Source organism: Arvicanthis niloticus, chromosome 5 (genome assembly GCF_011762505.2).
Source record: "Arvicanthis niloticus isolate mArvNil1 chromosome 5, mArvNil1.pat.X, whole genome shotgun sequence".
In the NCBI taxonomy this organism is placed as follows: Eukaryota; Metazoa; Chordata; class Mammalia; order Rodentia; family Muridae; genus Arvicanthis; species Arvicanthis niloticus.
The window spans coordinates 43,530,846-43,553,270 of record NC_047662.1 but is presented as its reverse complement, the minus strand read 5'-3'; the positions used below and the strand labels follow the sequence as shown (position 1 = coordinate 43,553,270).

Sequence of the window (22,425 nt, the reverse complement as noted above, 5' to 3'; positions counted from 1 at the left end):
GGGATTTGAACTCTGGTCCTAGGGAAAGCAGCAAGTTCTCTTAAGCATTGAATGTAATTTTAATTTTTTTCAAACTTTATTTATAATATTGGTTCTTAAAACACTTTAACTTCCCTTGTAGCCCACCACCCACCAGAGGTAGAGGAAAAGAAAAGATATGGGAAAGTGGACCTGTCTAGAAAGATTCCTTGGAACAACTCCCATCTGTGTTGTCTGGAAATCAGCAGTTCAGTTCACAGGTTACCAAACAGTTCAATCTATTTGAAAATACTTCCGGATATACCAGCAGTCCAGTTCAGTAGAGTGAGGTTAGCAATAGTGGTGGCATGACCTAGCAGAGACAGCCAGGCCTCAGCCTCAGCTCTAGTTAACAGAAGGGGCCCAGAGGGACACCAGGAGAAGTTCTTGGTAGTGCCTCTCTCAGGGAAGTGAAAGATCCGAAAAGATCCACAAGCCTTGCACAGCTAGCTGTACCAGTTAGCCAAGCTTTGTCTGTCACTCCATGGAGTCGTATTTATGCCCTCCAAACATTAAGCCCTCCACTTGCCTTGCCTCAGCAAGTGGCTTGCCTCACTCAGCACGTGCATCCAATCAGTCCAAGTCCTTGGAAGCAGCAAGAAGCTGCAACATACCACCAGAAAGTTTTTGGTGCATTTCTTTCTATGGAGTCCCATCAAATGGAGTTCAACTACACAGTGTAAGGCAGACCAACACATGCATGTCGTTAGCAAAGAATCCTTCATCATGTGTCCTTTCACATGCTTGCTTTAGCAGAACGTCCTCTCTCCTGTGTCTGCTTCAGCAAAATGTTCCTTCAGGACTGTGCCTTAGCCTTTCACACCTGTGTCCATTTTAACAAAACCCTCCTTCACATGTCTGCTCCAACAAAACACCATCCAATACAACCAACTTTCCAAAGAACCCTTAGGAAGTTCCCATCTCACACTGAGCCATTGCTCTAGCTGCCATGTCTACTTATCTTATACACCTGTGTACTTGAAGTTGCATAAAACTTTCTTGGAGGGAAAAGTCCACACATAGGGAAAGATGTTAAGTAGCCCTGACCTGGATCTGTTGAGTTCGTGCTGCAGGGATAGTGCTCCCCTTAAAGTAAAGGGCCTCTGTGTGAAGTGTGCTTACGTATGCCCTGAAGCCAAAGGCAGTTCCTAGGGGAGTTCTCCCCAGCAGCCAGTATCTCCACAATCTGAAAAGTGTGCTGGAGGTGCCACCATTGCCACCTGTGGAAACATCACAGATTTACTTTCCCTCCTTTTAATGGGGATCACATAGCTAATTGGTGTAGATATTGGAAAGGAAGGGAGGCAATGCAGGTTTTTAAAAAACCCTGAAATTATGCTCTGTGAACATGAATTCTTATTCCATTTCAAAAATACTTACTCATTATTTTTATTTATGTGTGTGTGTTCGAGCGTGCCTGCATGAGTCTATCTGCACCACGTGCATGCAGGTGACCACAGAATCCAGAGGGTTTGGATCCCCTGGAACAGGAGTTACAAGTTGTGACCTGCCTAATATTGAGTGCTGGGAGCCAGGTGGCGGTGGTGGTGCACTTCTTTAATCCCAGCACTTGGGAGGCAGAGGCAGGCAGATTTCTGAGTTTGTAGGCCCGCCTGGTCTACAGAGTGAGTTCCAGGACAGCCAGGGCTACACAGAGAAACCCTGTCTCGAAAAACCACTAAATAAATAAAAAATTGAGTGCTGGGAATCAAACCCCTTCCTCTTCAAGGCGGGCTCTCTCCAGTCCCCTCTATTCTCTTTACAATGGCGAACTCTTTGTGGACCCTTTTTATTTTGCCCTGCAGGGGCTTCTCAAGCCCATTCATAGGATACCTAGATCCATTTTTCATTGTCTTGGATTTTTTTTGTTTGTTTGTTTGTTTCCTGATTTTTTTTCTCTCTTTTTCTCACTAGTCCAATTCCTTCTTTTCTAAGCCTCTCTTTGCATCTGAATCATGTTTATAGAGTCCCAAGGCAATGCCTAGCAGAGGAAGTTGGGGTTTTGAACACAGCTCACTTTTTGAGATCTTTCGCCAGTACCTAGAGCCCAGCCTCAACATCTTGCTCAAGCCTTGCCTTGATTTGTTTTGACATCAAGCAGCCAACCAGCCAACCACTGGCAGCTAGGCATAGGAATTCAGTGTGACTCACACAGCTCTGACAAGTTCGAGAAATTAAAAAAAAAACAAAAAACAGGTACCAAAAAGGCGGGTGGGGGTGGGGAATTAGTGTTATCATGCAGTCCAGGAGCCAGAGGGCCCTGCTCAGGAGCCTTCTTCCTGTCTCTTCCCTCACATGCCAGCCTTCTCTAGCCAGCTCAGAGCTCAGTTAGCAGGCCCACCCTACCACTGAAATCCAGACACTTAGGGGACAGAATGGAGCATGTGCTGATTAGATATTGGGCCCCCCAGCTCGGGCTTTTCATAGCCACCCATGAGTTTGGCCCCTACCTGAAGGCACCTGTGTGACTTAGTCTAGGAATCCATTGGACTTCACCAGGTAGTCGGTCACACAGGCATGTGTCTACCCTCCTGTTCCCAGGATCATCTATTGAGCTGCCACTTTCCTACCCAGCTTCCTGCCTGGGGAAGCCTCTGCGCGCCACCCTCCCACTCTTGTTTCCATGTATAAGATGAACCACACTCAGGAATACCGCTTGCTTGCAAATAGCAGACACCACTGAGGAGGCACTTCAAATGCCCGTCATCTACTCCGCCCTTGTGCGTGTCTGCTCCAGGCCTCAGCCTCCCAGGACCCGGGCTCTCTCACAAAGTGCTTCCTCTGCAAGCACATCATAGCCCAGAATCAGCACATGCTTGTACTCAGAGGCTATGGGCTGGGGATTAGCTTTCAGTGTGTGTCGTGAGAGTTCTAGGGGTGCAAGGTACCTTTCTTTTCTTCTTTCCTTTCTTTTCTTCTTTCTTTCTTTTTCTTCCTCTTCCTCTTCTTTTTCGAGACAAGATTTCTTTGTGTAGCCTTGGCTGTCCTGGAACTCAGTCTGTAGACCAGGCTAGCCTGGAACTCAGAGATCTGCCTGCCTCTGCCTCCCAAGTGCTGGGATTAAAGGCGTGTGCCACCGCTGCCTAGCTATTTTCTTTTGTTTTACATTGTATTTACTTTGTATGCATGTGTATCCACTCCTGTCAGTACTGAGGTCAGAGAACAATTTGTGGGAGTCAGTTCTCTCCTTCCACCATGTGGTCCTGTGGCTTATCTCAGTTTCCTAGCTTTATCCACTGAGTCATCTTACCAGCTTCAAGGACAAACTATATATTTACATTTTATATATGTATACATTTTATGTAATGGTGCTGATACTGGATTTAGGGTTCCCAGAGTCCAGTCTTACCTTGCAGCCAGATAGTGTGGTGGTGGTGGTGGGGTTGACAGTGAGTTGGGGGAGACTTGGACATCACTCTTCCTCTCCAAGGTTCAGCTTCCTCTCCTGGAGGCTGGGTGAAAATCAGCCTACTTTTAGATTTGTTGTGACATCGAAATAACATAGTAACTGAGTGTCTCCTGTCTTTTCCTGGTCACATACCAGGTTGGGCACCTGACCAAGTCAGTGATAGCTGTTATCCCACTCAAGTGGGTGCAGGCCCAAAACTTGTGAGGTCACCCTTATTTTATAGAGTACGGGCCAACAGCATGGCAGTAGGTGGAAGAATAAGGCCTCAGGCTTCTGCAATCCCAATTCAAAGACTTCACCACCACTGAGACCAGCCTCCGGTGCTTGTACAGTTGCATGATGGGAATTTTACACATCTTTGTCCATTTTCCCTGGCAAAGCCCTGCACATACAGAGAAACTGAAGCAACCACTTATGGTGAAGTACTTGGCCCATTACTCAGTACTGTACCCAGAGAATGGTGCCACAGCTCCTACTTTCCAAATGAGAATACCAACACTCCAGGAAGGTGAAGGTGTAGAGCGAAAAATTATAAAAATCATTTTATAAAACATATATAGGCTTTTCTTTAGGCCTCACTTTAAAGGGCATGGAAAGTTTTCTCTGAAGCAAGCTAAAAATGTAGACTGAAACCGGCCAACCACAAAGGGAAGAAAGGAATGCAAGTCATCTAGGTGGTGCTGAGAAACTAGTGACCACGATGACAGGGCAGGGCCGTGTCCGGAGCAACTGAGAAATAGTTGAGCAAATGACAGGGCAAGGCCACAGTGACATGGCAAGACCACATTTTTGAGAAGAATGAGTATACAGAGTGTTTTCCACATGACTCTGACTCAGTTAGGTTGGGTTCCTCTGGAATTTTCCGCTATTTTTATGTTATGTTTCCTTGGTAACCCCCTTACCTCCTTGGTTTGTGATTCGGTCCTATATAAGCCCTCCACTCCCAGCCCATGAGGTCGATACTCCTCTGCCCCTATGTGGGTCACGAGTCTCGACTTGGGTCACGAGTCTCAGCCTCAGTCGACTGATCCTGAAATATACCTCTTGCTGTTGCATCAAGAATGGTGTCTTGAGGCTTGGGGGAGGTCCTCCCTTCATGTGGGGGGGGGGTCTTACAAAGGCCACCCAGGGTCCACTGTGTATGAGTATGATGCAGGGATGAAGCAGGACCTCAGCAGGACTGTGTGTCCTTGGTCCTCTCTTACCACTTGTGCCCTAGGGGACTGGCTGGAGGGTGGGGTCCAGGATGTGCAACCTCTTTATGTGAACTCTGGTCCATCCCTAGCCCAGAGGGGAAGGAAGTGAGGCCCCTTGAGAGGTTGAGTGATGACTGGATCACATCAGACAGGGTGTGACAGCTCTTGCAGCCCTATCTGGCACAGGTTCTTGGACAGGGCAGCCCTTTCACCCTGGGGTTGGTTGGCTCCTTAGGTGGGGTGCTCACTGAGAAAAACTACATCTTAGGAGCCAGGATCCAGGGAAGGGTGTGTGTGTGTGTGTGTGTGTGTGTGTGTGTGTGTAAAGAGAGAGAGACAGAGAGTGTGAGGGAGGAGGGAGAGAGGGAGAAAGGAAGGGAGAGGAGAGGGAGGAAGAGAGAGAGAGAGAGAGAGAGCGAGAGAGAGAGAGAGAGAGAGAGAGAGAGAGAGAGAGAGAGAGAGAGAATACAGAGGGGACAGAATCAGAGCACAGAAGTAAGAGACAAAGGACTAGGGGGAGGGAGTGAATAGCATGTCAAAAGATACAAAATGGTGAGGGCCTGGCAGTTCAGTGGGTAAACATGGAGTAAGGGACATGCAGACAAACTTGTTAACCTGAGTCCAATCTCCATGACCCATAGGACGAGAAGAGATCCATACTGTAGTGTTTTCATGCAGGCGCACACGCTTGCACACCACACACACACAGAGAGAGATGCGTGCGTGCGTGTGTAAAATCAAACCAAACTGCTGGTGAGGTTAAGAGGGAGGACAGAGGAAGGCAGGAAAGGGAGAGGGAGGGAAGCACAATCTCCCTCAAACATTACTCATTTTCTACCAGGTCAAGGACCACCATGGGCAAGAGGTTCCAGTAATGGCCAGAGCAGGGAAAATCTCTGTTCTTGTGGGACAAAAAAGAGGTCTTGAAACAGGTTTAAAAAAAAACCCAAAACCCAATGAGGAGTCACTGAAAGAGTCAGAAAGACAGGACAAGCTGGGAGGCAGGAACAGAGGAGGCAAACAGCGATGGGGGTGGGGTGGGGTAGGGCAGGAGCAGAGGGAGGGGCAGGTCAGCTGGCTTTCCTTGAAGAAACTTCCTTTGAGCCTGCCTTGTGCTACCAATCAGGCTAGCAATGGACGTCTTGAGCTCTCTCATTCCCGTTTCTCATGAACCCCAGGCTATATGACCAGGAAGTAAGTCTTGGGTTCCACAGCCTCAGCTTTGTGAGGAGAAGCCTTGGAGGCTGGATGCTGTGCAAAGGCGAGGCCCCAGCCCTGAAACTGGCACACCCAGAGACACTGAGGAAACATCTGTTGACTTCAGGTACTGTCGCCTCAGAGGTAAATTAAGATCCAAGCTGACTTTGAGACTGTCTGCTTGGACGTCCTGGGTGGGGTCAGCCCCAGATACAGGTTGTAGAGTTGCAGTGGGAGCCTGGTGGATGTGGTCTAGATGGAGTGTGGGGTGTGTTCTAGCATCCTGCAGCCCCGACAACCCTGTTGTGTACGTCACATGAGAGTAAGTTTGGAAGAGACCTATGTTTGAAAGCTGGGACTTTGACAGTCGCCGACGTCTGTTTCCGTGGAAACGGCAATCAGAAGCAGAGATGAAACCTGTGAGCTCTGCTCTAGGTGCCCCAGATAGTGAGGGAGAGAGGACTGACTGTACCTCTTCAGTGATGGCCTCTACTGTGGGCTGATCAGGGAAGGTTGGAACTACCTAGGAAATGCAGGCTCTTACTTTAATCCATAGCTCTGAGCCTGCCTACCAGAAACATCTCAAGGCGGAGGTTGAGGAGGCTAAGGAGGCTGAGGCTACTAACTGCTTAGTCTTCTCCCTTTCTCCACCCCCATGAGTTTTTAAACTTTCAGTGTGTGTGTGTGTGTGTGTGTGTGTGTGTGTGTGTGTGTGTGTGTCTTCTGCATGCCACTGCACATGTGTGGAGGTCAGAAGACAACTAGTGGAGATGATCTGTCTTCCCACCATATGGATCCCAGAGGCAGAACTCAAGTCACCGGGTTTGGTAGCAGGCACCTTTACCTGCTGAGCCATCTCACTGACCCTTGGTGTGTGCTTTTTGAAACAGAGTCATTACAACCAGCCATTCTGGCTCAAATTCACTAGGTAGCTGAGGAGAACCTTGAACTACTCACGTTCAGGCCTCTCCCTCCCCGGTGTTGCTGGTATTGCAGGCAGGCATCACTACTCCAAGTTCAAGCAGTGCTGGGGAAAGCGTGCTTACTAGGCAGGCATTGTCCTTGGCCCTACCCCTTCCCCATGTCTTAGGGACTTCATGTGACATTGTCCTCTGCCTTTAACACCATCAGCCTTCATATTGGCACCTGCCGATGGGCATTTCCATGGCTCTAGCCTCTCCTACTCAGCCTAAAACAGCAAGGACTTGCTCCTGGATGACAGGATGTCCTTTGTCCTCCCAAGGGATTTCTGCTCTTACTCACGCTCCCTCCTCTTCTCTGTCTGAATCCAGCTTCTGCTGCCTTTGCTCCTCCAAAACTGTTTTCAGCAGGTCAACCTTGCCCTTCACAGCGCTCTTGCTGTTCATTTGGGCCTCTCTCTCCCTGAACTCATGTGACTCTTTCTGGTTCCTTTTTTTTCTTTGGGGGGGGGGATCTTTTTTGAGACAGGGTTTCTCTATGTAGCCCCAGCTGTCCTAGAACTCACTCTGTAGACCAGGCTGGACTTGAACTCAGCCTCTGCCTCCCAAGCACCGGGATTAAGGGTGTGCACCATTACATCCCACGTCTGGTTCCATTTCACCAACCTCTCTGAACAAGTCTCCTTGGTCCCCCACTGGCTACTCTTTCATCAGACCTGCTAGAGATCCAGTGTCTCCCCAGGAGGGCTCAGCAATGCCCACCATGGTCCAGGCTAGGTCATCTTCCTTGACCTCCAGTCCAGCTTAGCATTTCCACACTGTCCACAGGGGCCCATGTGCTCCATCACTGCCCTGTCACCTTAGATCACCGACGCTGCTGGAGCTGTCTGCCTCCTCACATAAGGACCAAGGCTCTCCATTTACACATCTGTCCCCAGTACACAGAACAACCTGTGGCAAGAAACCGGTGCAAAAAGACAGAGGCTGATCAGGTTTTCATGCTGGGGAATGTGGGCTCCATCCTGTAAGATAGGGAGCCACTGACAAGTCTTAAGCAGGAGCAGGATAAGGTCTCAGGCCTGGGCTTGGAGTGTATGTCTCTGCTGGCAAGGGAGGAGGCAGAAGGCTGAAAGATGGGACAGTGTTCTGCATGCAAGCGAGTCAGGGGGGCTGTGCACAACCCCACTGGGTTACACTGGACTGTTACAGAAAGAGGTGAGTGGCAGAGGGCAGTGAGGATGAGGAATGCTCACTAGGTCCAGATCATCAGTGTGGCACTGCTAGGGTCAGGAAGAAGAGGCGCAGAGGCTCTGTCCAGCTTGCTGGCCTGGTGGCTGGGGTGAGGTTGGTGCTCTGTAAAGACAGGGAGATGAGCTACAGGAATTGGATGGGGAGAGGTATAAAGTCTAACCCTGGCTACCTGAACCTGGGGACTCCTCAGTGACATTAGTGGGAATACCTTGTGATGGAACCTGTGGTGCTGGTGTCCAAAGGAACAGTCAGCACCAGTGAGATGGATCTAGTCAGGTGCCATGCCCACATGTGAACTTGTCCTTAGAGACAGAGCAAGAACTGAGAGCCAGGAAGGAATCAGCTCTGATGGACTCTGTGTGTGTGTATATATGTATGCATGTTATATTTCATATTATATATATATGTATAGGACACACACATATGTGTGTGTATGTATGGTATATATATATATATATGTATGTGTGTGTGTGTGTGTGTGTGTGTGTGTGTGTGTGTATGTGTGTGTGTGTATGGTCTTAATACATAGCTCAGCCTGCTGGCCAGGATTCTCTGCCATCTTGATGGTCTTGGATTTAGGGTCTTCATGCTTCAGCTTCCTGGGTGCTGGGATGACAGCCACGTGATACCACGTTGTTTTTTATTCTATAAATCTACCTCCTTCCGAAGCACTCAGCTTAGACTTGTCATATGATGTTGGAGCAGAGTGGAGGGTCTCAGCCTCTAGTGCTGTCGTTATGAAAAAAACATGTCAGGAACCCCTTGAGTGGGGACACTTGTGGGGTACACAGGAGTTGCACCTTGAATGCGAGCTGTAGAGCTGGTGGCAGATCATGGAGTGACAATATGGCTATTATGATAAGCCGCTAAGATGCAGAGACTGTTGCACATCAGTGGTGTGACTAAGAGCAATTTAAGTGGGGGCTGAAGAAAAAGAATCCTTTCAGGTAACAGGACAGACAGAGGGGAGAGGGGGAAAGCAGCAAAGGTGGGGCTTGGCATTAGGGTGAAGGGTAAGTTCCAGAATTTTGGAAACTTGAGCTTAGACACAGAGAGGTACTATATCTGCATACACAGAAAAGCAAAGTATGGTGGTTTGTGTCTGCGATCCCAGCATTCAGAGGCTGAGGCAGTAGCATTGTCCAACGTGGGCAATGCACTGAGTTCCAGGCCAGTCTGGGCTACAGAGTGAAGACAATAGTCATAGCTATAACATATGATGGGCTTGCTTAGCTGTTCCCCAGGGTTTGATCTACATTCTAGATACTGGTGACTCCCTAGCTCTCTTCCTGGGCCTCCAGACTCATATTCTGCCTTCTTTCGGCTGTCTCCATCTCCCCTGGACCTTTAATGGGCTTTCTAAATTCAGCCCACCCAGGATTGACCTTGTAAGCCTACCTCTGAGACTGTGCCCTTCCTGAATTCCCTGAAAATAAAGTGCTATGGGCACCCACACCAGAAGCCAGGAGTCCTTGGTGCTCCTTCCTGGATTGACAGGCTCAGGAAACGCTTACCCATCTCTAACCCTAGCCCCAGGGCCTCTTCCATCCTGTGGGTGCACCAGAGCTCCCTAACTGCCTGTGTCCTTTTCTCTTTTCCCTGGCCCCTGGCTCCTTCCTTGCAGAGGATCCTGGGTAAACCATCAGGGCTTCAGCAGGACAAAACCACACTTCTTAGCATGACACCCAAGGCCCTAAATGTCCAGGGGGTGCATGCACAAATTCATGGAGTCCTTTCCTTCTACTCCATCCGGCCCTTCCCCTCTCTGTGTCTCTCCCAGCCCACTCCCTGACTAGTTTAACCATAGTTCCAGATCTTGCATTTTAGGTAGTCCCTATGAGTCTCATAATGTCCCTAGCAGGAAATTCTTGTAGCCCTTGCCTCAGCTCAGGTTTTAATTTCCCTGAATTTAAAAAAATATGAGCCCAGTGTGGTGGTACACACCTTTAATCCCAGCACTCGGGAGGCAGAGGCAGGCAGATCTCTGTGAGTTCAAGGTTAGCGTGTTTTACACAGTGAGCTAGGGCCACAGAGGGAAAGCCTGTCTAAACAACAGCAATAACAAAACAACCCACCCACTTCCCCTCCCCCCCAAAAAACCCAAGCCAAACCAAATCAAACAAACCAACCAAAAATGTGGTAAGGTCTAGAGAGAGAGCTCAGAGTTTAAGGGCTCTGGCTGCTCTTCCAGAGGTCCCAGGTTCAATCCCTTACATCCATATGGCAACTCACAACTGCCTGTAATGTTAGTTCTGGGGAAAGGACACTTTCACACAGACATGCATGCAGGCAAAACACCAATGCACATAAAATAAAAATAAACAAACCATTTTAAAAAGGTTAAAAAAAAAATGTGGTAAAATCCACATCCCATGAAAGGAACTGACTTAACTATTCTGTATCCACAGTGGGTAGCACGGAGTCCTCCACATGGTTGGGCAGCCTCACAATGTCCATCTCCAGAGTCTCTTCATCTTCTCAGCTGGACCTACTGAACAGCTATGAAGCCCCTGTCCTCACATTCCTCCTGTGTGTGACTCTTTACACCAGTGGACTCATACAGTGTTTGTCCTTAGCATTTTGTTAGTAACAGGCCTTCCAAGTCACCCACGTTGAGGTATGTGCATAAGAACCTCAATCTCGCCGGGCAGTGGTGGCGCACGCCTTTCATCCCAGCACTTGGGAGGCAGAGGCAGGTGGATTTCTGAGTTCGAGGTCAGCCTGGTCTACAGAGTAAGTTCCAGGACAGCCAGGACTACACAGAGAAACCCTGTCTCGAGAAACCAAACCAACCAACCAACCAAACAAAAGAATCTCAATCTCTTCCCCCTCACCCCCCCTCTGAGACAGGGTCTCAACTATCCCAGGCTGGCCTTGAACTTGGTATGTAGCCAGGGAGGATTTTGAACTCCTACTCCCAACTCTCCAGTGTTGAGACCATAAGTGTTTGCCTCTATACTCAGCTCTTTTTGAAAATGTGTAATTTTTCCCCTTTTGCTTTTTTTTTTTTTTTTTTTGGTTTTTTGAGACAGGGTTTCTCTGTGTAGCCCTGGCTGTCCTGGAACTCACTCTGTAGACCAGGCTGGCCTTGAACTCAGAAATCTACCTGCCTCTGCCTCCCAAGTGCTGGGATTAAAGGCGTGCACCACCACCGCCGCCTGGCCCCCTTTTGCTTTTGAATACAGTGTCTCCTCCTGCGACTCATGATCTTCCTGCCTCAGCCTTTTGATTATAGAGGTATGTCACCATGCCCCTCAAAATCTCCCTTTCCCTTCCGCTACGATCCCTCCTCCATTTCCTTCCTCTTTAAGGCTGAATACTACTCCATGACATGTATCATTGCATTTACACATTTTTAGGTGGACACATGGGTCACTTTCATACTCTGGTCCCTATGACAGTGCTGTTGTGACCAGTGTAGAGCGGGACTCCTGCTTTAGTACTCAGAAACAGAAATGGCGGATCTTGGTAACCTCCCATAATGTTCATCACAGAGGTCGTCACATAACCCACCAACAGTACAGACGGGTTCTTAGGTCTCACTTCCTGTTTCCTGTGTGTGGCCTTGCTTTTGGTAACACAGCCTGTTGGGTACTACTCCGACTCTGGTCTCTGCTCAGTTGCCTGCATCCTGCACTGTTACCTGGCAGCGCCCCCTCAGGCAATGCCTGTCTTCTGTCGTGAGCAATCTCTGACATGATAGCAAGAAAGACTTCCAGAACATAGGAGCTTTCCGCTGCTGCCGTAAGGGCCAGCTATCAATAATTCTCCCTGGCAGAGCTGGTCCTGCTGCAAACTCCCCTCTCAATCCTCCCACCCATGCCCCCATGGTTTCTTCTGTTTCTTCTTTTCATCCTTTAGAACACAGAGTTAAGGTCACCTCCCTGGAGAAGCCCTCCTTGCCCACCAACCCTCTTCCGTCGTCCACCCAATCAGCCTGCTGCTGTTTGCTCTTGTTGGGCTGTCTGTCACTCTCTTTTTTGATTGCTCCTAGCACTTGGCACAGTCTGTAATGACTTAAGTACCTGCGCGCCTGCTGAATTAACCTTGTCTTCTCTGCTGGCCTCTTAGCTCCACACAGAAGGGTCCTTGAGACATCATCTTGCTCTCACCATTGTAAATCCATTGCTGACCAGTGCCCTGCCATTACCAGGTATTCGGAATCCCCTTGCTAAAGGAATCATTCAATTTTAAGATAAACCCCCTGGAGTGCCCCCACCCTAATCACCCTAATTCGGGAGGTAGGTGAGAAAATAAATAAATAAACATCTACTCTGGCATGTGTTGATGGTTGTTATGGAGAAAAGCAGCCTGGAACTGACCAGGTGTCTTTCTCTGGGCTCTTTAGGGAAGGAGTGGGGCTGCTGACCTAGAGGAAGTGAGCGTGTGTGTGTGTGTGTGTGTGTGTGTGTGTGTGTGTGTGCGCGTGCGCGCGCGCGCGCGCGTGTGTGTGTGTGTGTGTGTGTGTGTAGAAGTGAGAACAGAGACCCCCCACAGGCCAAATGGAATGACAAGCCACTCTAGTCAGTGGACACTTCTAGAAGCTACCTGGACAGGGCCTTCTGATAGTTCCCTGTACTCAGGGAGCACATAGTAGGTGCTTTCTAGCTCAAACTAGACCCATCCTATACATTTCCTAATACATGTTTTACTACGTCATCGCATTACGAGTGTCAGGCATTCCAAAGCACATTTAAACTCCAATCCACTTTTTTTCTTTTTTAGTAAAATCTGCTAAACATCCTGCCTCTGCCTCCTGAGTGCTGGGATTTAAAGGTGTGCGCCACCACCTTTTGGCTTGGAATACTTTTTTTTTTCTTGTTTTAAACAGGGTTTTATGTAGCACAGTAAACCTGAAACGTAGGCAAGATTAACTTTTAACTCCTGAACCTTCCTGCCTTTACTTCCCAGTGTGCTGGAATTACAGGCATGCACCACAATGCCTAGCTAGTAACCATCTCTTTAAAAAAGATTTTTCTGAGACACAGTTTCTTTGTGTAGCCCTGGCTGTCCTAGAACTCACTCTGTAGGTCAGGCTGGCTGGCCTCAAACTTAAGAGATCTGCCTGGCTCAGCCTCCAGACTACTGGGATTGAAGGCATGCACCAGTACCACCTGGTCAAAAATATGTATTTTTATTATTTAAAAATAATATGTATATGTCTGCTTGTGTAGTGTTGGATCCCCTGGAGCTGGGGTTATAGGTGGCTGTGAGTTGCCCTAAGGAGGCACCAGGAACTGAATGACAATTCTCTACAACCACGACAACCACTCTTACCTGTCTTCTCTCTGTTTGCAGAAACTTTCTCCAGTCTTGACCTCGTCTTTGCTCCCTATTCATCCACAGGGCTGTGGGCTTAGATATGTTCCCAGATAGCCTGGAAAGTGACTCCCTATCTTTTCCCCAATTCTGCTTTCAGGCCTTTGCTGTGGACAGTAGTAATACCCTCACTACCCAGACAGGACACAGAGGCTCCTTGTGGGCTATCTCTTCTTGCCCAAAGGCTTCCAGCAAAGCAATGAAGACCTGGAAACTAGGTCTTCGGACAATGGAATTTGCACCCTTCCCAGGGAGCCCCTAATGCCCTTAGGGGAAATTCCTGCACAAACCTGGGCTGACAAGGGGCTGGCCAAGGCTTCCTGCAGAGCTGGTGGAGATTTTGTTGGAAGACTCTCCATAGGATTCCCTGGACTGTGCAGGGGGCAGGAGGGGGAAGGGCTTGATGCTAAGCTTCTGTCCCAACAGGCTCTGAGGGGAGGAGGGCTTAGCAGCTGTGAGGAACACCACCACACCACCAATAGAGCTGAGAACCAGCCAGAGGAAACCAGATACCCTGGCGTCCTTGGCAAACACAGTTTCCTTGGGTTGAGCTCACTGGCTTCAAGTCTTTCTCTTTCAACTGCTACCTTTTGAAGGCCTGGCCCTCTACTACCCTCCCCAGTTTGTGGGAGAGGAAGAAGCGGGCTAGTTCTCCCATCTGTCCTATTTCTTGTTTCTTTAGCATCGTTGCTGAATGTGGCAGTCCCCGGTAGAACGACGAGCTCCCGGACCCAGAGGAGTGGAGTCATGTTTCTATGTGGGTGGGGGGTGTGTTTAGTGAACCACACTTAAGTAAGGTGCAGCTGGTGCATGGCACTCAGATCTGGTCAGCTGGAGGCATACCTTACTGCAGCCTGCAAGCTTTGGGGTAGGGGGCGGGGTGGGTGCACAGGAAGTCCCTCAGTAGGGGATTCAGCTGGAGTAAGGAAGTCCTGTGTCACAGGAAGAGGCTCCCAGCAGAGGGTTTTACAACAGTGTAAGCCTCACAGGAGAAGTGGTTTGGTTTATGTTTGGGTTACTACTCTGTGCTAGGGCAGCGTTTGCTGCATAGTATGTGTTTAATAAACAGGTTCTGAAACAAAGGGATTGGGAAGAAGTTTGAAAGAAATGGCTAGGTCACTCTGGGATGTGACAGTATAGTACTTCAGGTGGAAGAGGCTGTGTAGGCGGGGCTTAGCAGAGGACGTGGCCTGATCTAATCCTATTGTGGATGGTGTCAGTTTCTTATCTCTTCACCCAGCCCAGAGCTACTTCAGGCCTGGGGTGTGTTTTTTTTCCCTCCCCCCCCCCAGTCCCCTGGTGTCCTGTTGGGTCTGAATACACACAGGTATGGAACCTGTGCTGGGTTCAGGAAACACTCAGATGATTAGGTCTTACCTTTCTGTCTGGTGGGGGAGACAGACGGTAAACAAGTGGCTCACACAATGGGCTGGATAGAGGGAGGCCGTAGGTTCAGTTGAACAAATGAGACCCAAGCTCAGAGACAGGCTCAGAGCAGGCATTTTTGGAAGGAGCTATCTGTGGAGGGGTGTTAGCTTTTGAAGAGAGGCTAGAGAAGGTGATTGAGGTGAAAGGCATTCCAGGTAGAGGTGTCAGCCCAAAAGTGTGCTCTAAGGGAGGTAGGGGAACCCAGTGGAAAAAGGTGTTCGGGGTAGAAAGGCCATCTATGGGTGTTTGGACCTGCTTATGATCTAAGATTCTGGATAACTGCCGGCTGATGCATGCTAGCTGGGGCTGGAGAAAGGTCTGTCTTCTAGGGAACCCTTTAGTCTCCTCGCCAAGAGCTAAGGCACCTCCCTCTGGTCTCGGCCTAGGTTCTCCCACTGTTTCCTTTAGACCCACCAACCCACTCACTTTGTCAAGCTTCCACAAAGGGCAGACCACAGGGATTCCGAACAAACAGCACCCCCCTTCCTCTCACACATGCTCAGGAAGGAGGGGCCAGTCTGTTTGCAAAGGAGAAAAAGCAAGAGGAATACTAGCCTGGTGGAACATCAGACTATCAAGAGATTTAAAAACCCCTCCCCCCCCAAAACCTTTGCCAGCTGACAGTCGAGGAAGTGGATGAGCAAGTGGCTCCGAGGTGTCTCAGCCCTTGGGCTGCTAGGCAAGGCCAACCCGGAGAGAGAGTGCTTCGGCGGTGGGTCCCCTAAGGGCAGTGATTTCCCTCCCCCAAGACCCAACTGGTCCTCATCATGCAGGACCTACAGACACCAATGAGTCAGAGTGTTGACAAGCCATCTCTGGCCATTCCTAGCCCATCAAAAATGGAAGGAAGTCCAAAGGAAGGGTATGAGCAGACCAATTTAATTAGCGCGGGCTCTAAAGGTACCTTAAGTTGGCCCTATTAAATTAAACTGCCTAGGGGAAAAATAACTGTAATTATTTTCTTTTCTCTCCTACCATTGTATCTCAACTCCCAACCTCCACGCTTCTCCCCTCCTTGACAAGACAACCTTTAAACTAGGGGCTGGCACAGGCATCCCCAATCTAGGTCTCAGTGTTTCCCTTTTTCTGCCCTTCTTCTGTCTGAGCTCTGGTTCCTAGCAGAGAGCTGAGTTCAGAGGGGTCCAAGGTACTTGGCGGTATTCTAATTTAGGGAGGCTGTTACAAGAGTAGAACATTATTCCAAAAACGCACCCGGAGTCTCCTTCCTGAACCAGTGCAGATCCATTTGCTGTGGGGCATTTCTTTTAAAAACCTCTTTTCTCTCTTCTGCAGAGCAAAATAAGCAAACTTTAATGGTAGGGAATTATTGTTTATTTTGTTGAAATCTAGTTCTGAGTTTTCCTACTTAAAACGTGTTTTCCCCGGGACACTGACCTATCCTTTAATTGTTTGGTGCGAGGCATGTTAGGGGGAGGGGCGTTACTTGTTTATTGGAACAGCGCAGTTAAAAAAAAAAAAATCAACCTAGGCTAACAGTTTCAAGGCTCCCCTAAAGATGTATCCAAACAGGCAGCCAATCAGCGCTTACACAGCTTTTTCAGCTTGACTCTTTTAAAGAGACAGTGCCGACTATGTTTTATTACATTTAAAGCGAACCGCGCTCTAAAAACAGTATGAAAATGGGGGAGCCATCCCTTATCTCACCGGTTTTTGATTTGGAGTCTCCACTGAGAGTACACTGCAGGTTTTTGGGGTCCTCAAGTGGACAGAAAGGAGTCGTGAGCAAAAAGCTTGGTCACTCTGCCAACCCCCACATTTCCCATTGTACACCTGGGTCATTGACAATGGAAGCTTCCCCTCCCCCCACAACCGACTCTAGTCCCCTACTCTCCAATTTAGCTCCGTTTATTTGAAGTTTGAGATTTCTGCGGCGCGCATTCCGAGTAGCGAGGCGTCCAGGTGACGTCCCTCATCCAAACGGAACCCTTTTCCGTGGAAAGGCGAGAGGCTAACTTGCCAGGGCTAGCAAACCTCAGAAATTTGAGAGAAACCACTCTTTCCTTCTAGTCTGAGACCCCTTTCCCCTCCTACAGCCTGCCTGGAGCACGCCGAGGGCCATTTTCGCGCGGCTCCACTTTGGGGTTTCCCAAAGTATTTTAACGATCTAGTAAAGAAGCAGCCGCGCGCTTTGGCGCCAGCTTCGGCCGCCCAGCTCCGCGTGCAGCCCTGGCCCAGGCTCGGGAGGCAGGGCTGGGAGCAAGCAGCCCGGGGTGGGGCGGGGAGCAGGGCCGGCCGGGGTCCTGGCCCTCTGAGGGTAAGATCAGCGCCGGGAGGCGGGGGCGCTGGGGGCCAGGCCGACGCGAAAAGGGGCGCGCCGGGCCAGTCGGGGTCCGCGCCTCTCTCTAAGCCTGCTGTCGCGGCGCCCAGTCCCCGCCGCGCAGGCCGGGTGCTCCAGTCCAGGCCCGAGCCCCTCGAGTCGCTGCCCCACCCCAGCGCCAGGGCTCGCCCCCCGCTCCCCCGGCCGGGGCACGAGCGGGCAGCGGCTCGCGGAGGAGGCGCAGCGGGACTGGCGCGGCCGCGCTGACAGGCGTCCCTCCCGGCCTCCGGGCCCGCCCCCGCGCGCCGATTGGCCGCCACGGCCGTCCGTCGCGGGGCGTGGACGCCCGCCGCGCTCCTGCCGGGGCAGCCACGTTCGGTTGAGCTCCAAGTAGACCAGCGGCGGCGGCGGCGGCAGCGGCAGCGGTGCTGAAGGCGCAGAGGGCGGCGCAGGCGGAGCCGGGCGGCGGGCGCGCGGGCCGCGAGCAAGCGAGCTGCAGGCTTCGGGCGGGCGGCGGCGCAGCTCAGGCCGAGCCGGCGCGGGAGGAGTTCCAGGGCGATGGGGCCGCGGCCGGGGCTGACGCTTTGACAGCTGGAAAGAGCGCGGAGCCAGCGCCGGGGAGGGAGGGAGCGCGGCGAGCGGAGTGCGAGCGAGCGAGCGGGCGAGCGCCGGGAGGGGGCCGGGAGCAGGGCAGCTCGGGAGACCGGACGGTAGCGGCGGCGGCGGCGGCGAGCTCGGCGCCCTCTTCTCTGCAAGCCATGTTTGCCAAAGGCAAAGGCTCGGCGGTGCCCTCGGACGGGCAGGCTCGGGAAAAGTAAGCCTTTCGCGAGTGGGGCCGCGCCGCGGGCGGCGGGAGGCAGGTGGGCGCGGGGGTCGCACCGCCTTGCGCCCCTAGGGCCCCGGTCTCTGCCCCGCGGCGGCAGCGTGGAGAGCCCATTGTTGGGCGCCGGCAGAGGCTGGGGCACCCTGAAGGGGCGGCAGGGCAGCGGTGGGCGAGGGTAGTTAGTAGGCGCGCGGCAGAGCGGGCGCGGGGGCCCGCGACGAGGGTGGGCGAGGTCCCACTCTGAGCCGGTGCGCTCGGCCCGCTGGGCGCGGGGGCCTTACTTTGCCCACCGAGTGCGAGCAGGGGGCGCGTGGCTTTCTGCAGCCCCGAAGGCTCCTTTTGTCCGCCCGCGGCGTGAGGAGTGCGTGCCGGGGGCTTTGTTCGCCCGGGAGCGCTCTCCCTACCCAGCCAGCGGCCTCTCCGTCCGCCCGGTGCGCTCCGGGGCGTCCGGGCTGGGCTTGGCTGGGCTGGTGGCGCCGGCCTGGCCCCAGGCTTGGGGGACAGTTGTTTGAGGGGGAGATGCTGAGGGCGGCGCTTTGCTGCCCTCTCCAGAGCGCGCCAAGTACCCGGACTGGGACCGAGTCTGTCTGGACCCCGAAGCTGGGCTAAAGCAGCGAGCTGAAGTGGGCTGGGGAAAGGAGGGCGGCTCAGGGCTCTTGGAGCGGCTTGCGAGTTTGCGAGACCTAGGTGGGTTTAGTCCCCGTGCCACTTGGAAGTTCAAGTTTGGGGACTGTTTTCCGGCTCCCGTGGCTTGGTGCAGCTTGTCTGTGGTACCCACCCACTAACTGTTCTGACTCGGATCCTGTCTGGGGTGATAGGTACTCACCTCTTGTCGTGGCCACAATGGGATGGCACAGACTGGGCTCACAGTCACTGGCACGAGCGAGCCTTAGTGTGATCTGACCGATCTCTCTCTCTCTCTCTCTCTCTCTCTCTTTCTCTTTCTCTCTCTCCCTCCCTCCCTCCCTCTCTCTCTCCCTCCCTCTCTCCCCCTCTCTCTCCTCACTTTCCAGGTTAGCTTTATACGTCTACGAATATTTACTGCACGTAGGAGCACAGAAATCTGCACAGACCTTCTTATCAGAGGTGAGTGGGACTCCTTAGCATCCCGTTTCTTGACACCCCCTCCTCCCCACTATTCTTAGAGCCTTTGTTTTCAGGAGCAGCCACTGTGGCCACCATTTTGAATTTTTATCACCTTTTGGCATTTATTGTTGGTTGGTCTTCACAGCCTTTTGGCTGGGGAAGGCCCTGCGGCCCCCTCCTTTCTGCCCCTCTAAGCTGCCTCCGCTCCCTCTTTTCTAGATTCGATGGGAAAAAAACATCACACTGGGTGAACCGCCTGGGTTTCTGCACTCGTGGTGGTGGTAAGTTTGTGTGATAGTTTTGTGTGTGTTTTGTTCTGAGGCCCGAGTCCAAGTGAACAAAGACAAGGGTCTGGAATGGGCCCTCTACCTTTAGCCTCTGTTTTCCACGGAGCAGGCACCTCTGGGTGATCTGACCAGGTTTGGCAAGGAAGAATGGGCAGAAGAGGCTGCTGCCTGAAGTTTTTGCTGGCGTGTCTCTGCCTGTGGGAACTGACTGAATTTTGCTATGCTTTTCCATCTCATTTTGGGGCACCAGGCAGGGGGCTCAAAAAGAGCTGGAAGGGTTTTTGTCAATCCTGCATGCTGCTTTAATTAGAGGAGTGGGGGCAGGGCGGGTGGAGGGGACACCAGGTCCATTTTGCAACTGAGCTGTCCTTTATGTTTTCTTCTGTAACGCCAAACCTTAAGAGACATCCACTGGGCCTTTTCCAGAGACCCTGAGAAAAGCAAAAAGGGCCGCACTTCCTGTAGAGACACTGATTCAGACTGACTGGACCTTCCTTTCCTCTGCCTCCCCACCCCCAGCATCCCTGCAACCACAAAGCCTTAGTTTACGGAGAACCTTAACCAGGCAGAGGTAGCCTGGCAGGATGCCTGCAGCTTGTTCAGGACTGGCTCTCCTTATCTTTGACCCTCTCTCCAGCCCTCAGCAGCCTGTGGTCTTTTCTGCAGGCAGGAGGGAAGCATAGGGTCGGAGCCTTAGGCAAGTTGTCTTGAGTGTGTGACCTGGATGTCTTGTGGGGCTGATTGGTGGACTCTTTCACATCCTTTTGAAAAGGAAACAGGAGGAGGGGTGGCTTTTGATATTTTGGTGGAGTTGAGTCAAGTGTAGTGTCTGTTGGGATGTCAGCACTTACCTGACTGCCAGCTCAGGTTACTGTTTCAAGGCGCTTTGACCAGCGGGAGGATGCTCAGGTTACTGTTTCAAGGCGCTTTGACCAGCGGGAGGATGAAGTGTCTGTTCTGACTTGTGCAGAGAAAATGAGTTTTTAATGGCTTCTGACAACTTCCAACTGCCTGGTCGGAGGAGGTGGGTGGTGTGGCGCAAGGATTCCACCTGCAGGAGTGGGTGATAGGTTGGCTGTTGGGGGTGAGTGTGTGATGGGATTGGTGGATCTGATTGCTGTGGGTCTTGTAGAAACTTGGGCTTGTGAGTAAATGTGTTCTGAGGGTGCTGGAAATTAGAGTGTCTTGAAGTCTTTGCTGTGTGGGGTTTTCCAGGGAGTAATCTTGGAGGAGGAAAGCATAGTACCCAGCTTCCATCTGCAGTTGTGCAAGGACCTGGATTTTCTGTGGCTCCTACAGTCTCTTGTAGCTTTTCCATCCTTGTTCAAGGAATGGAAGGTTGGCTGTACTGGGGCTCAGGTTGTGGTGACTGTCAGTGGTTATAGTCTGGTTTGTTAGAATGTTTATTGTGCAGCTGTTTTGGGGCCTGAGGAGGCCTTGGATCAGATTGGATGGGGTGGGTTTTGTTCTAGGCACACCTTGAGGGTGGTGCTCTCCAGTGACAATGGAGCTTGCTGTGATGGACCAGCGGCTTTGGACCACAAGTCAGATCAGACCTCAGTTTCAGTGTTCACTGTGTACTTCAAGCTGGTTCTGGCTTGGTTCTTGTACAGGACGTTTCTAAGACCCTGTGTTTGTGTAGCACTCTCTTAGTTAGACGGCACGTGTTTTGTTTCTGTTTTGTGACTGTGAAGTGTTGGAGTGACCATATAGAATTACAGAGGGTCTTGAGTGCTGTGCCCTGGACCTGTGCTCACCCTGCCCTCTTACTCTGTCTGGATGGGGCCTAAGCAGAGGCCCTTCTGCTTAGTGAGAGGGGTACGGTTTTCAGTTGTCAGAGCTCCTTCCTCTTTGGCTCACAGACAGGTGGGGGTGCAGGCTAAAGGCTTAAGAGCCCAGGAGGCTCACTTCATTACTGGAGTTGCCCAGATTGCTCTGCAGATGAATCATAGTTGTGTCCTGACTTTGCTGCAGCCATTTTGGTTTGGGGTGGTGAAAAGGACAGAGATGAGATGGGCAGACTCTCATCCAAATTCTTATGTGGACAAACCATGGACAGGCTGTGCTGACCAATAGGAGCTTTAGTGTCTCCTAACCACACACGGTGTCACTGATGGGAGATACCCAGTACAGGGGAGCTGATCACATGGGAACTGTTACAGATGTCTGTCTGGCTTGCCAGGAGAGGTTGCAGGCCAGTTATCTTATGGGCTGAGTTTGTCCGGTGCTGTAAGGTAGGATGGAGCCCTTAGGAGAGCCCTTAGGAGGTGCTGTACCGTGTATTCTGCTCTCCCCTGATGTGTATACAAGTAATAATTAGTAACCCGATCTTACTTTGTTTTTCTATTTGCAGTGTATTTTGGGACCTTTACTGTGCAGCTCCTGAAAGGAGAGACACTTGTGAACATTCAAGTGAAGCAAAAGCCTTTCATGATTATGTGAGTAACAAATTTTTAATCCTGGCAATAATTACAGGGTTGGATGGCTCTAACTTCTTTAGTATCAAAAGCAAATGCACAGCCAACTGGCAGTGGTCTTTATTTCCTCCTTGCCTTCCTTCCCGGTCTCCTGCCCACTTGCCTCTGCTGCCTGCCTCCTTACACCCTCCTTCCCAGGTGTTTTAAGTTGAGGGGAAGTAGTATTTCATCACTTTGTGCAGTTGCATGAAAGAGGCAGATACCTGTCTGGAGGGGGTTTGAAGACTCAGAATCATGTGGGGTTTGTTAAGAGCAAAACGAGAGGGGACTGCTTGGTGGTGGCTGAAGAAAAACAGTACCACAACCAAAAAGAAAGTAAATGGGAAACTTGTATTTTAGACTAGAAGGGGTGGCCAAGCAACAGTGCTCTGGAGTGGCCTTAGCTCTGTTTTCCAAAGAGCAGCCTTTCAGTGTGTATATGTCACACACAGTGTGGGCTGTATAGGGTCACAGTGTGGGGTATATATGTCACAGTGTGGGCTGTATGGGGTCACGGTGTGGGGTGCATATGTGCACACTGTGGGATGTATGGGGTCACAGTGTGGTGTGCTTATGTGCACACACAGTGTAGGGTGTATATATGTCACATACAGTGTGCAGTGTTTATGTGCACATAGTGTGGGGTTTATGAGGTCACAAATGTGGGGGCTCATACTGCTCTTCTCCGGTGATGTGTACTGTAAATACTCTAATTATATTTATTTATATTGTGTACATATGCACATTTGAGTTGGGT

General features: G+C 51.1%; 1 protein-coding gene across 8 annotated transcripts in view; it reads left to right on the top strand.

The window, feature by feature from the left end:
• The first annotated feature begins 17,692 nt into the window (after window positions 1-17,692).
• Ssbp3 (single stranded DNA binding protein 3) overlaps window positions 17,693-22,425 on the top strand; it is a 136,908-nt gene continuing 132,175 nt past the window's right edge. For all 8 annotated transcript variants that reach the window (XM_034502306.2, XM_076934544.1, XM_034502305.2 and 5 more), the window contains exons 1-4: window positions 17,693-17,830; window positions 18,853-18,925; window positions 19,145-19,206; window positions 21,566-21,650. In XM_034502306.2, coding sequence (XP_034358197.1) covers window positions 17,775-17,830; window positions 18,853-18,925; window positions 19,145-19,206; window positions 21,566-21,650 — 276 coding nt within the window. In that variant the 5' untranslated portion in view covers window positions 17,693-17,774. The remainder of the gene's footprint in view (window positions 17,831-18,852; window positions 18,926-19,144; window positions 19,207-21,565; window positions 21,651-22,425) is intronic.